We start from the raw sequence: 13,380 nt of genomic DNA on the forward strand, positions 1-13,380 counted from the left end.
AGAGTTTACAGATCCACCAAGCAGGCCGCACCTAATGATCTTCTCCTTGGGGGATGAAGGGAGTTGTGCTTACATCCCAATGACTCCGCCCTTCTTTTACCTTCCTTATTATCCACATAATGAGCCAGGTGAGGAACAATGGCCCACCCTGGAGGATTTAACTGGGCCCATGCCAACTTTCACTCAAACTGAAGATGCTGATTAGATGAGTAGTATAACATTTCCAACCAAGGAGAAAGAAATACAGTTAACATGACTTAACCTTTCTCCAAATATTTTTTTTCTCTGGCATAAGAATTTGATTTGAATGCTTCATCATGAGACACATTCAACATTTTTTTCAGTGTTTTCATGTGCTTTTTTAGTTTTTTAGTTTTAATACATTTCCAAAGATTTCAAACAAACGTATTTCACGTCATCATCATGGGGTATTGTTTGTAGAATTTTGAGTAAAATAATGTATTTCATTCATTTTGGAATAAAGCTGTAGCATAAAATGTGGAAATATGTGTGAACGCTGGAGAAAAGTGCCAATGAAAACAATTGTGACTGTTAATCATTTTAGGATGTGTCATAAATTTTTTGAGAAACCTGACCCCCTGCTTGGGAACCACTGAATTACAGAACCTTATATAGAGAAATTAAAACTTATACACTGATGCATTATTTTGTTTTCGCCTTAGGTTTATTTTGTAATCCAGCATCAGATGGAATCAGAAGATTAGTGTACAGCAGAGGGAGCCTCTGCTCAGCTCTTCCACCGAATGCATAATTTCTTGCAGATTTGTTTCTAGTGCGCTTCCTGAAATGAAGGCAAGGAAACACTTGTATGTAGATTCCTCACCCATTATCTTCTTCATCCTAATGCTCTTTATTTGGTGTGCGCATATTCATAGTTAAATCATTTTAACTGGTACAATTACAGTGCTATGGAAACAAAATACACCACAAAGGTAATATTCTCTTATCAATGTTAATTTTTCTAAAAATCTATACATAAAATGTACATTTAAGGTACAGTGTCAGTATACAAGACAAGTAATGCTTTTCAACTTGAGAATTTATTATTATTATTTTTTTATCATTATTTGTCCTTTCGGCTTATCCCGTGAGTTCAGGGTCGCCACAGCGGATCATTGTCCGTATGATGATTTGGCACAGTTTTTACACCGTATGCCCTTCCTGACGCAACCCTCCCCAATTTCTACTGGTCTTGGAACCGGCACTGCACAGCTGGGCAGGGGAATGGGCTGTTAGGGGTTCAGTGTCCTGCTAAGAGACACTTCGACATATAGCCGGGACTGGGGATTGAACCACTGACCCCATTCGATACACAAAATGTAAAAAATTTGTTCTGAGAAATAAAAATGACATCTAGCTGCTGTTTCACTGCTGCTGAAGCTGCAGGCTGTTGATGAACACAGTCTGCAGCTCAGTGATGTCATCACTAGCCTCTATAGGGATGCTGAGCTTGCTTAACGGCCCACCAGCAGAGTTGTAGTTAGGCTCATAGTGACACTGGCTTAGATTATCATAAAAAGAGCCTCCTGTTGCACCCTGAAGACTCTCACCGATGTCCAGGCAGGGGTGCTGTGGGCAGAGACGGGTGTAGTCCTGGACCTGGTGGGACCCATAATGGAGATGATGATGGTGTTCAGGCCCGGGGCTGTGACAGGGGCTGTGGGAGGGGCTGTGAGGCATCAAGCAGGTCTGCAGGCAGCTATTCCTCCGCACTGCCCGGTGGAGGTCCAGTCGAGCAATCAGTGGTTTCCCGATGTTGATGCTTTTGGTCCAATGGACGGGATCATCATCCATGGCCGTGAAGGTGCCCTGAAGGCACACAGTGAAGACCAGCTCCTCCTGATGGTATGTGACATGAGATGGCAAAAACACAATTAGCTCCTTCTGTGTTTTTATGGTCAAGAATCGTTTATGTTGGTCTGAATTTAAACACCAGGATAAGAATTACATTACTGCCAATGTTTTCACTGGGACAAAACAAGGCTGTTGCTCTGCTTTTGAAGCTTTCATACAATATTTTAATGATAAAATGGCTTATGGAAAACTAAGTTTGTGTTTTTACCCTAAGCTTCTGCAGGGAGCTGAGTCTGGTGTAAAGACAGTGCTGTGGCAGGCTACTTGACAGGAGATAGATCCCCGTCTCCTCTGGAGTTTCTCTGTTCATCTCTTTAGGATCCACATCAAGGTCCTACAGGAAAAACAGGGGTCAGTGTGCAGAGCGGACCAGAACAAAAACATGCATTCAATCTCAAAAGAGATTTACTGTATTTGACTTCAACTGTATACCATTTGTTGCTTTGTTTATACCATCATTGTCTTTTGGTGGCTCAAGGTTAAAGTGAAAAAGTAAATATTAATCAAACTCTAAGTAAAAGACCTGCATTATAAATTCCACTTTAATGAAAGTGTGCAATCAGGAAAGTATTAAAATGAATTATTAGAGGATTTACATAAGTAGTATTTCATTGTGGAAACTTGTTGAAGTGGATCTAGTTTTTAATTATTTTGCAACTAACCAAATAATGTAAATCTACTAGTATTTACAGTTGAAAAGTTTAATCAGTACCAAAGAAGCATATTTTCAAAGCACTTCATACTGTATATTTTGTTAGTAAATAACACTGTCAAAGTATATTATTTCCCTCTGAAATGCAAATTCTTTGTTTCCTTTCTTAATAAACCATCGTCATTAAAACACACTGACCTGCGAGAAGTCAGTGACGTGAGCCTGGCAGAATGACATGTCCTCAGGTTTCTTTATGATGTGAGTGTAAATAACAAGTACGTTGGAGAACTCCGCAGCAAAGCCCAACTTGATCTGAGCACCACAGTCAAAGTTGAGGCACATTGTCTCAGGAAGCTCTGGATAAAAAATTAATAAAAAAAAAACATTTCAAGCACTATACATCCCATTTATTTTATACTTCATTCCACTAGATTTTATGCTCCATTCACAAATTATCAGGTAGTGAAATTGTAAATTGTCTTTGAATAAGCTCATTTACTATGAATGTTAGCCAAACAGAAAAACCCACCTAAGTGTACAAACATTAATAAATAGTTTATAACACACAAAGAAATAAATGAAGATGTAGGAATATTTCAGATGTTGATACACGTAAAAGATATCATAACAGTTATAAATCATTATCATAGACAATAATATTATAGTGCATGTTTTACCATATTGTCATCCTGTGCCCACAAGACGACTTATAGTTACAGTATGAAGTATGAAGCAAATACGTGTGCAGGTTTAATTTATTTGCCTGGATATCTTGTGACTAAATAGAATACAACCAATTTAAAAAAAAATTGTGCAAACAGGAAGTTAAATGATTAACTACGAAACTGTACGTTTGATACTCCCACTAAGGTTTCTTGTTAGTTCAGACACAAAACGTCACAGGAAAAAGGAAACAAAGTCTGAATCTTAAAAAAGGGGGTGTGAATTACGAATCCCATACCACTTTGTTACTGAAACAACTCCTCAAATAAATCAGCTTCAGAAAGAATAATCAATAATTCACTGAAACTGTTTATTTTTTATGATAAAACTAAGTCTATAATCTGTGGTGCTGAGTCACTTCTTTTTATGGGAGAACCACTCTACAGCACCGTGTAGTCTACAACACCAGTCTAGAAGAGCTCACAATTTGTAAGACTGCAGAATGTTTCACTTCTCATGTTTTGTGTAATCGGTGATTCTTCCAAACAGAATGCTGGAAAAATCAAGAAAAACAAACAGCAGAAGCGAGAAAGTGTTCTATAAGGAAATATTTACTAGCTGACAGAAGAGGAAGCGATGATAATATTGTCTCTAGTTGATTCTCACTCTTCCAAACTGCTCACAACAGTGTGATTGTCTTAATAAGTCAGTGTGTGTGCACTTGTGTGTATAATGCCAGAGAATTGTGTGCTTAGTTAACATCAACCAGTCGGCATTTGAATGAGTGTGCAGCACAAAGCCACAGTAAACAAACTGGGGATTTCCACTGCTCTGATAACAAATAAGAAGCAAATATTTTAAAACTGCAGAAGAGAGACTCACCATGAGCTTTTGCCCACTGGCGGCTGTGACCATGATCCGCGCTGTCACCAGGCATTATGGGATCGGTCAGAGCTCTTCTCTCTGACAAGCTGCTGCGGATCTCCAGGGCCTGCTTACCCTTCGTAGCATCAAACTGACCCATGTCTACGCACAAGAAATTAGAAATCACATGTCAGTGTCTCAGCCTGCTTTGATTGTAACACTTAAAATATCTAAAACACTATGACATTAGCTTAAACTGGATCAAACATTACTCTAAGACTCAAATTTTATGCATAACATAAATGTTTCATATCAAAGACCTAATTTTGATATGTATAACAAAAACAACCTCCATGTAATTAACTTTATTACCTTTCCCCTAAAAATAAACTGACCTACATTCTGGGGCAAACACAGCAGCTGCAAAACAATGACATTCCATAGCCAAACACTGTGAAGCTGTCCTTTGATTATGTTATCATAATTCATCGTTATAATCCCATCTAAACTACATGTAATAAACACATTTTCAGTTGGGTTTGGCCTCCTTCAAGGTTGTCCCTTTCTTTTTTGCAATGACAATATAGTTTCTATTCTATTTCGTGGACAGGATCTCGAGGTGCAGAGGAGGAGAGGAAATGTTCGTCCTTTTCGATGGGAGTAAGCTAATGCCCCAAGGGAAAGAGTTTAAATACGTCTGTGAGAGGGCAAAATGGATGTCAGGTTTGGCAGAGTGAAGGACACAACTGACACAAGAGACAAGTCTTATGATTCACTTATCAATCTATATTATAATCCCCTTGTGATTCACGCATCTCATCAAGATGAAGCCTGGACTTGTTTAATTAGTGGTTTTGTGGGGTGTATTTAACTGTTAGTAAATGCTGAAGAAATAATACTGAATGAATCAATCAAACATTGGATTTATAGCGCACCTTTGTATAGATTAATGCAATTCAAAGTGTAGATCTCATAAGGAGGATGGATAGCGTGATTATGCAACTTTGACATTACCATGGATAAATATATGGATTAATAATCATTTGTGTTTCTGTTTTTTCTCACCTTCGGCGACTCGGTCCAGGACCACAGTGATTTTCTCATCATCTAGAAGTCGCTTCTTCAGAAACTTGACAAACACACCATTAGTGAAGCCACTGGAGCTCAATTCAAAGGCCTCGGCATCTTGGCACCTGGAGAACCAAACAACAAACAAACAGTTTATATTTTTGAAAAAATATATAATTTTGTTTGCTCTATGAATTTATGTATGAAATTAGTTTTGAACTCACGTCGCGTATCCAAAAACAATGTTGGCCGTGACCCTGAGAACAACGTTTTGTGTGCTGTCATCATGAATATTTCTGGAAAACAAATAAATAAATACGACAGGTGAGATGCAAACAAATGCAATAAATCCTTGGGCAGCATAACAGCCAAGACAGAAAAATTTTTCTGATTTCATTTCTCAAAGCCACCTTATCCAAGGGTTGGATTTCACACACATAAAACAATGCCTGCGTGTTTATAACAATGTTATAAACATAACATCTTTTTTTTTAATTTTTATTTATTAAAACTGTAATATAAAAACATGTCCTGCTTCTAAGATTCCAATATTTGCTAGTTGTCATAGTCTTCTATGATAATAAACTGATGGGATAACAAATGTAAAGGAATCACCCACTGACTCACCTTTTCCTGCACATGTCAAGCAGAAAAACATTGAGGCCTGTCTCCTTCTCCTGCATCAGTTTTAGGATGCTCTGCACACATAAACAGTTGGCTGACCGGTACGGGTTTGGTGCATCTACTGGCACCATGAAACTGTTGCCATAGTTCTCATATCCATGACCAGCATAGTAGAGCAGACCTAAAGAATAAGATATGTATTTAATTAGCCATGTGCTGGTATCTTCCCATTAGGGTTGATTTAGTTTTGTTATGAATGTTTTATTTCCTGCTTCACAGGCAGTGACATTCACTTTTACAGTAGCACTACGATTTGGGTCACACCTCGGTTTTGTTTTTGTTTTTAAATTACCAATTTGGAACTTTCAAAATCTCTCGTTAAAAAAGGGGAGGGGGGGGGGTCTACACTTTGTAGTATTCGTGAATAACTCAAACCCAGTGCACCACATCTGCGGCTGTGACAGACAACTAACACAATGTTACTTTCTTAAGTGGTGGCTGCGTTTACGACAAGTACAGGGGAAAGATCACAGGTACAGTATCAAATCTATGAACTTTGATCTAGGCCCACATACAAAACAAGCCCAGATCTTATAATCCTTCACTTCCATGAAAAACTAAATCTGATGCACTTGGGGGTAAAAAGTACTGTGAACATAGCCCTAATCCGAACATACCATAAACTCCTTTGTGAAGCAGCAACAGGAACTCATCAACAGCGTTTCTCATCTCCGACTCTGTGAGGTCTAGCAATGAAACCACCTTGAAGTTTAGCTGCCGCAAGAGGTTGGTGAGGTCGTACACATCCACCATAGGAGCTTTGAGCTGTGGGTGATTTTGGTATGAGAGGTTGCCAATCAGCAGGGCCACTTTGTCAGTTGCTGGGATGGGACACGAGAGAGGGAGAAATTTTACATTAAACTACACGGAGGAAAAGAACTCACACATAATATACCTCAATGAAACACATTTAAACTTAAGTATAAACTAGGAATATTAAATAATTTAAGGGGACAGTAAAAGTAAGTATTTTAATGTACTGTAAATAAAGGAAACTCACAAATAGTCAACACACACAATATATATATATATATATATATATATATATATATATATATATATATATATATATATATATATATATATATATATATATATACACACACACACACACACACACACACACACTGTATGATGTAGTTTTATTAAAGGGTGACTTCACAAATTTCCAACTTGCTTTCTATGGCTTTAGTTTAGGGTGTGAATGTACATTAAAGCTTTTAAACTAGTGACTTTTGTATATCAAAGTATTTTTCTACTTCTAGCTGAAAAACTCCTACAGATTACATCACGCGGAGGACTTTTCATCATTAGGAGTTCAGATGATGCAATCTGGACGAGCTCTGGAAAAGCAGGTTCAACATGATTACAAACTTCATAGTAAGAGCAATGAGATGACATAATCTGAACTGAAGGTTCCTCAAAGTGATGTTATCTGGAGGCATTTTTCAGCTCGAAGTAGAAAGGTATTTTAATATAGGGAAGTCAAAGGGAGGTTTAGTGGCATTTATTTACATGTACTACCCAAACTAGAACTAAAAGAATCTAATTCAAAATCAGTGAAGGGTTCCTTTAACTATACTATGTATAACTATGCATGAAGTATTCTATTATATAAAAACTATTCTAGCATAGCATATGAAATCACATGTACCATCCTTATTCTGTATAGAAATGAAAAGGGAAGTGCATGCATTTTCTAAAAAAGCCGCAAAGAGTCACTACAGATTTCCTAGCTGTTAGCTTTGCCTACTTCATAAAACCTGCACAATCTTCAAAAAGATGTACAAAATAACTGGAATGCTACAGGGTTTTTGAGGCCAGTATCCATGTATGTAGGTATCAATATTGGAAGGATTAAAGTTTTCAGGTCATTTGCACTGTATGTTTATTCAAAAACAAAAAATGAAAAACAGCAGTAAAAATATGAACTTAGTAATACTGATACCGTTTGTGGCTAACTAAAGGAAGTCATGATAAGAATCAGAATTATAAAGAAAACCCATCAGGAAGGAAGTGGGTCCTGTTACAATAAAAAAAGATGTCTGTTTTCAAAGCTGGTAATCTTTTTGAGTTGTGAGAGAGATTTGACCACCTGTGCATCTCACCAAATTGAAAAACTACAAAGTTCATTAACGTGTTAATAAAAATAAAAATAAAACATAACTGGGAATCATGGTGATCAAATTTTTATAGAACGCCTGCATAAACAAATAAAAAAGACTCACCATAAAGTTGTTCCGGAACACTATTCAGGAACAATTCACTTGAACCTAAAATTGCAATGTTACAGTAAAAACACAACAGAAGAGATACAATAGTACCTGCTGTGCAAGCACAATATGTGCTCCAAAACATTTGTTTACATTTTGAGACATATATGATTTAACGTACCTCCTCCAAAAGCGTAAACATCATCTAGGAATCAGACAAACAAATGCATTACTTTCGCATCAGAGTATTTATAAGGGTGATCAAGTAATTAGTCAAAGGGAAGGTAACAGTAGAAGAGCTGTCAAACCTTATAAAAAAATTAATTTACAAATAAAAAAAGTATTGTTGTAGTTATTGCCAATACATTCCATGATTAATTAATCCCACAATGTAGCTCTTCAAAGGTGATATGTGAGCTCTGATACACAGTCACTATATAACTGTTGAGTTAGTAGGATCAATTCATTCTTTTTATGAGATTTGTTGACAATGAGACAAGTATAGGACAGTTACAGTACATATTTTATAGTTGATTTAAAATGCATGCACCTGGAGATTGAACCTGTGAACCTTGTGCTAGTTGCCGTTGTTATATTAATCATCCAGATAATGACCCACATGCTGTTACAGGAACAATTTAGACTTCCTAACAAATGGTATGATGGAGATTTGCATGCTGTAACTGCACACTAATTGTTAATGTTCCCATTCAATACACCGTACACCAGGTTTTGTAACTCTACCTTCAGAGCACTCCACTGCCCCTGAAATCTGGATAGATATCCTCGGTGCTTTCAGTCAAGAATAGAGCAAACAATCACTCAAGCATAACAATAATAGAGATGATTTTACTAAACGGTAATTGCAGTATCAGAAAACATATTGAAACACGACATACCTATCAAAACATTGACTTCATTGGTCCACATTCTCTCAGCGCTGCCGCTGATCTCACAGCGATACCTGCCGTAACGATCCTGCATCACGTGAGGAATCTGACATGTACAGACACTTATCAAACCATGCTCCCCAAAACGGTCACAAGTAACAATAGTGAACGACAGAAGCAATCAACTATTAACGACGATCAATCAACGATTAACAGAAACAAGAATTGAAATGCACTTAATACGTTCTGTAACAAACTTTCCTCACCATTAGATTCCGCTTTGTGGCATTAGGAATCGGGACCCCATTTCTGTGCCACTGGTATCGAGGGATCGGCCGTCCAACAGCTCCGCACTCCAGCTGCAGGGTTTCCCCTGTATATAACTGTTTGGACTGAGGCTGGATCACCAACTTTAGCCGACCATCTAATGATTGATAACTTTGCCCTGAGAGAGCCAGGAGAGGAGAAATCTGATTTATCACATACAGTGGTTAAAATCAACTATTTACTGTACATGATTTGCCATAATTATCTAAATCACTATAGGTTAAAAAGTACATTTGTTTTCTTAGTGGAGTAATTTTACTTTTGTACTTGGAGATATTTGCACTTTTACATTAGTAATGATTTTGTGTATTTGTACCATCTCTCCACACAATGCATCACATTCTGCTGTGTATACGGGGCTGTGTAGCTACAGACGGCTAAGAGTGGACATGCTGACTCTTGTCTTTCTTGACATTATTAAGACCACCAGTATGAATGTAATGGCTCTTCGGTGCATATCCAGTTTTGTGCCTGAGCCCCCAAAAATATGTGAAGCAAGGGTGCAGTTAGAAAGTACACAGTACACAGAGCAGGAAATAGGACTCACAAGTGAGACTTAATCACCTACAATATCTTACCATAAGACATGGCGACATTTAGGACGTCCACCTGAGCCCACTGACTGAATTCAAAAACATCTCCACAGTTGACCCTGCAGATATAGAAGCCAGCATCCTTCTGATGGACTGGACTTATCACCAGGTCTGGAGAGCAGCTGTTTGGTACCTGAGGTTGTGAAAATGTGAATCAAATGTACACTTTGGTAAATATGCAGACTGAAACCTTTTCTCCTTTTTCCATGCTGCAGAAAGAATTACTCTGGGACAAGTGCTGCAAGGGCTCCATATGTTGAATGTTGCCATCTTTAAAAACAGCAGTCAAAAACTATTTCCAGGTTTAAAAAAAGGTATGTTTGTTATTAAAAAAGGGAAGTAATGAGTATTGTGATAGGGAACAGTGCACTTTCAGTGACCCAGCATTTATTATACAGTAAAATGCAAATTTGAGGGTTATGTTGGAAGTATTGTAGTTTTAGTAGACTTTACTAAGACTTTACTCATTGGGTTAGTCTCTAGGCAACAGTTTTACCAAATGATTTTACATCCTGTGTTTGATCTTTATCTACTTTTCTTTCTCAAATAAAGTAAAACAGAGGCAGGGGAACCTGTAAAGTATTGTCAATAAATCTTAAAATCTGTAGAATTACAGTTGCAGCAAGGACCTAATACTAGAAACCCTTTTGCATCTGAGCATTTGAGGAATACTGTTGTAAATTGAAAAACATTATGTGAGAAATCTTTAACAAAAGGACCAAGGAATTTAAAAAGTAGTAGGAGATAATACAAAACAATTAAGGCAGCTGACCTAAAAAAACTGACTTAAAAAAATAGTCATTATAAAACTTAGAAACTAACACGAACACTCTTCTTTTGACAGTGTGTGTGTGTGTGTGTGTGTGTGTATGTGTGTGTTTGGCCATAGCTCACCTCTTCCTTACCCTTGAACCACTGGTACTGTACTGGGGATTTGCCCACAGCATGACAGGTGAGGCGCAGATTGTGGCCAGATAGGAGAGCCACCGACTGGGGCTGAATAAGGATCTGCAAGGCTGTACATCGACAGAAGTTGACTGTGACTGTTCTTACACACAAATTATAGATGGTCCACAAGGATCGACAGCTTCTAAGTAAAGTTGGCAAGTAGGTTTCCCTTACTCTAACAATAATACAACTCAGGAGTAAACACATCTGTTTTCTTTTTCGAATTGATCCAACAATGACAATTAACGGACAAACTTGTACAATTGTGAATTGACTGGCAATCGTTATTTCCTTAAAGCCAATAAAAAAAAAAAACAACACAAAGCTTTGGTTGGCTGACTATGCAGCAATAACACATTACTGTACCTGATGGTTTCACGCACTCCAGGGCCTCGGAGTTACCCAGAGTTTGGAGGTAGTCCATCAGGTGACCCACACTGCACCCTCGCTCTCCCATCAGCCTCAGCAGCATGCGGCTCGGGCTGCCTTCCACCTCCAACACCTTTAGGGAGCACATCTCCATGTCGTCCGAGCTGGGGAATGATGCGGGGGATCGACAGCACATAATTTTTCCGATATTAGAGTTAAATGTGGTGACACAAAAGGACTGGCCATTTACACATTTTTCAAAGATTCAGATTCGGGTTAACAAGGACAAGAAATCTATAGTTATCACAAAAAGGGATAGGTTTGGATAGACTGACTAGATTTGGACAACAGAAATACATCATCTGACTGTTATTTTATGTCACAGCTGCTAAATGATAATACTTTATGAGGTTTGATTCTTGCAATGAAAAAGTAAAGATCGGGTCTTTAATTTCAAGAAGAATTTTACATTCACTTGGAGATGCAGATATATTTCAGTTCTTCATCTTTCACCTTGATATGCAACACAAAGAATGCTCAGTAATGTTGCTATGAACATTATTACCCATTTGTGCGCTTTTTTCCATCAACGTCTGTTTTCGACGTTGCGACAGAAACATTAAATAACTGACACCTTCATAAACCACAATACCACACACTTAGTGTCTTCAAACACTTTCATCAAATACTTCCTTCATAAACTGAACTGGCAATTGACCGAGGTCATACCCAAGCGCGGTTTAGCATTTAGCCATAAATCGAAGACATTATTTACTACTGTTACCAACATTTGACATATATTAGCGAGACACTATAAGGTAAATTACGCCGCACATGTATAATCGCTACACGCAGGCAATGTTGCTTTGTACTACGTAGCTTACAATAGAAAGCTTTTTTTTTTTTTTTTTTACCGCACCTGACTTTAAACCGTCTGTCATTGCCGACGATCTCTCCAAGTTTTCGCCATCCTTTACTTTTGGATTTGTCCAACACTTCGCACAGCCTCCTCACAACCTGCTCCTTCAACAAGTGGATCTTGGTGGACCGCTCCAAAGTATCCGACATGGCAGCCAGCCGAGAAAAGCGGCGGGGAAAGAAATCGAGGAGTTTCTACCAAACGTGAGACACCATTACTCTAGTCAACAAGTCACTTCTAATCAAAAAAAAAAAAAAAAACAAAATCTAAAACGTGTGCTTCCTGGAAGAAACCGTAAAAACGATACAGACACACCTACTGCAGTCTTGACTTTTCCGTTGCGCAGCTGCAGGCGGCTGCCGCTGCCAAAGAGTGTGTGTGTGTCAAGATAAGACCTGGAACGTTCACCCAGGTTTGTTTAAAAGGATAGTGGGGTTTTTTTTGTTGTTGTTGTTGTTCGAGACAAAAAGTCATTGTCAAGACGATGTTAACTTGGTCAGATTCGATCTACTTTCTTATTAAACAAATGCCACCTATGGAATATGTTGACAGCATGCTCTGTTGATTATACAGGGTATTACAGACATAACACTGAACCCCTAAGAGCCCATTCCCCTCCCCAGCTGTGGGTCCAAGCCCGGTAGAAATTGGGGAGGGTTGCGTCAGGAAGTGCATCCGGCGTAAAAACTGTGCCAAATCAACATGCGGACAATGATCCGCTGTGGCGACCCTGAACTCACGGGATAAGCCGAAACGACAAAAAAAAAAAAAATTACAGACATAACTAGAAGTGTGAAAGTAAAAGCAAATCATCTTGTGTAGAACCGGGGTGGTGGAACAGTGTCCTATATATTAAAACCTAGACAACTAAAATCAGTGGCTTCTAGCCTGAAAAAAAAACACACAATAGGGCAGATACAATACGTTTACAGATAAAGGTACAAAACTAGGCTGCAGGAAAAAGCTGATAATCCATTGGAGATCTTGTGCATCGGCAGGCGTACAGGCCCTCCCACATACATTCTTGACAACCACATGATGAACTCATATTTTGATAAAACATTCTACATTTGGTGTATTATTTAATTCTTTGTTGTTGACATTTGCAAGGAAATACGCACAAACGGATGGATGCATGAAGAAAATTATGTTTCTCACTAGACCACTGCACACACAGTTAGGGAAGGAAGATAACAATGGTCACACCTAAAACATTAGTATGAGAATGTTTTAATTTTCCTTTCCAAACATGTTTTACTACAGGCTAAATCCAACCCTAATTGACAGGGAACTGGAAAACTACCAGCGCTCTTGT

The 13,380-nt window shown here is 38.2% G+C and overlaps 1 protein-coding gene across 2 annotated transcripts; it reads right to left on the reverse strand.

Annotated features, from left to right (window-relative positions):
• Window positions 1–684: 684 nt before the first annotated feature.
• Window positions 685–12,394, reverse strand: malt1 (MALT paracaspase 1). Of its 2 annotated transcripts, XM_067521866.1 has the most exons (17): window positions 12,066–12,394; window positions 11,144–11,310; window positions 10,724–10,845; window positions 9,815–9,962; window positions 9,176–9,354; window positions 8,919–9,015; window positions 8,764–8,811; window positions 8,201–8,224; window positions 8,035–8,079; window positions 6,424–6,627; window positions 5,750–5,927; window positions 5,347–5,418; window positions 5,120–5,247; window positions 4,073–4,216; window positions 2,726–2,883; window positions 2,084–2,209; window positions 685–1,860 (listed from the first exon to the last, which is right to left on the reverse strand). In XM_067521866.1, the coding sequence occupies exons 1-17, from the start codon at window positions 12,212–12,214 to the stop codon at window positions 1,387–1,389; spliced, it is 2,463 nt and encodes an 820-aa protein (XP_067377967.1). In that variant the 5' UTR covers window positions 12,215–12,394; the 3' UTR covers window positions 685–1,386. The 2 variants fall into 2 exon arrangements, with proteins under 2 accessions (XP_067377967.1, XP_067377968.1); XM_067521867.1 differs by lacking the exon at window positions 8,764–8,811.
• Window positions 12,395–13,380: the final 986 nt, after the last annotated feature.

Source organism: Channa argus, chromosome 11 (assembly GCF_033026475.1).
Source record: "Channa argus isolate prfri chromosome 11, Channa argus male v1.0, whole genome shotgun sequence".
NCBI classification, from domain to species: Eukaryota; Metazoa; Chordata; class Actinopteri; order Anabantiformes; family Channidae; genus Channa; species Channa argus.

What these genes read in the sequence shown, in the direction of transcription:
- malt1 (XM_067521866.1), bottom strand. Translation starts at nt 12,214, where the DNA reads ATGTCGGATACTTTGGAGCGGTCCACCAAGATCCACTTGTTGAAGGAG. An exon ending in CCACAAAGCGGAATCTAATG is followed by an intron (nt 9,016 to 9,175) that starts GTGAGGAAAGTT and finishes TGTACATGTCAG; the next exon opens with ATTCCTCACGTGATGCAGGA. An exon ending in CCTGGACCGAGTCGCCGAAG is followed by an intron (nt 4,217 to 5,119) that starts GTGAGAAAAAAC and finishes TCTTGTGCGTAG; the next exon opens with ACATGGGTCAGTTTGATGCT.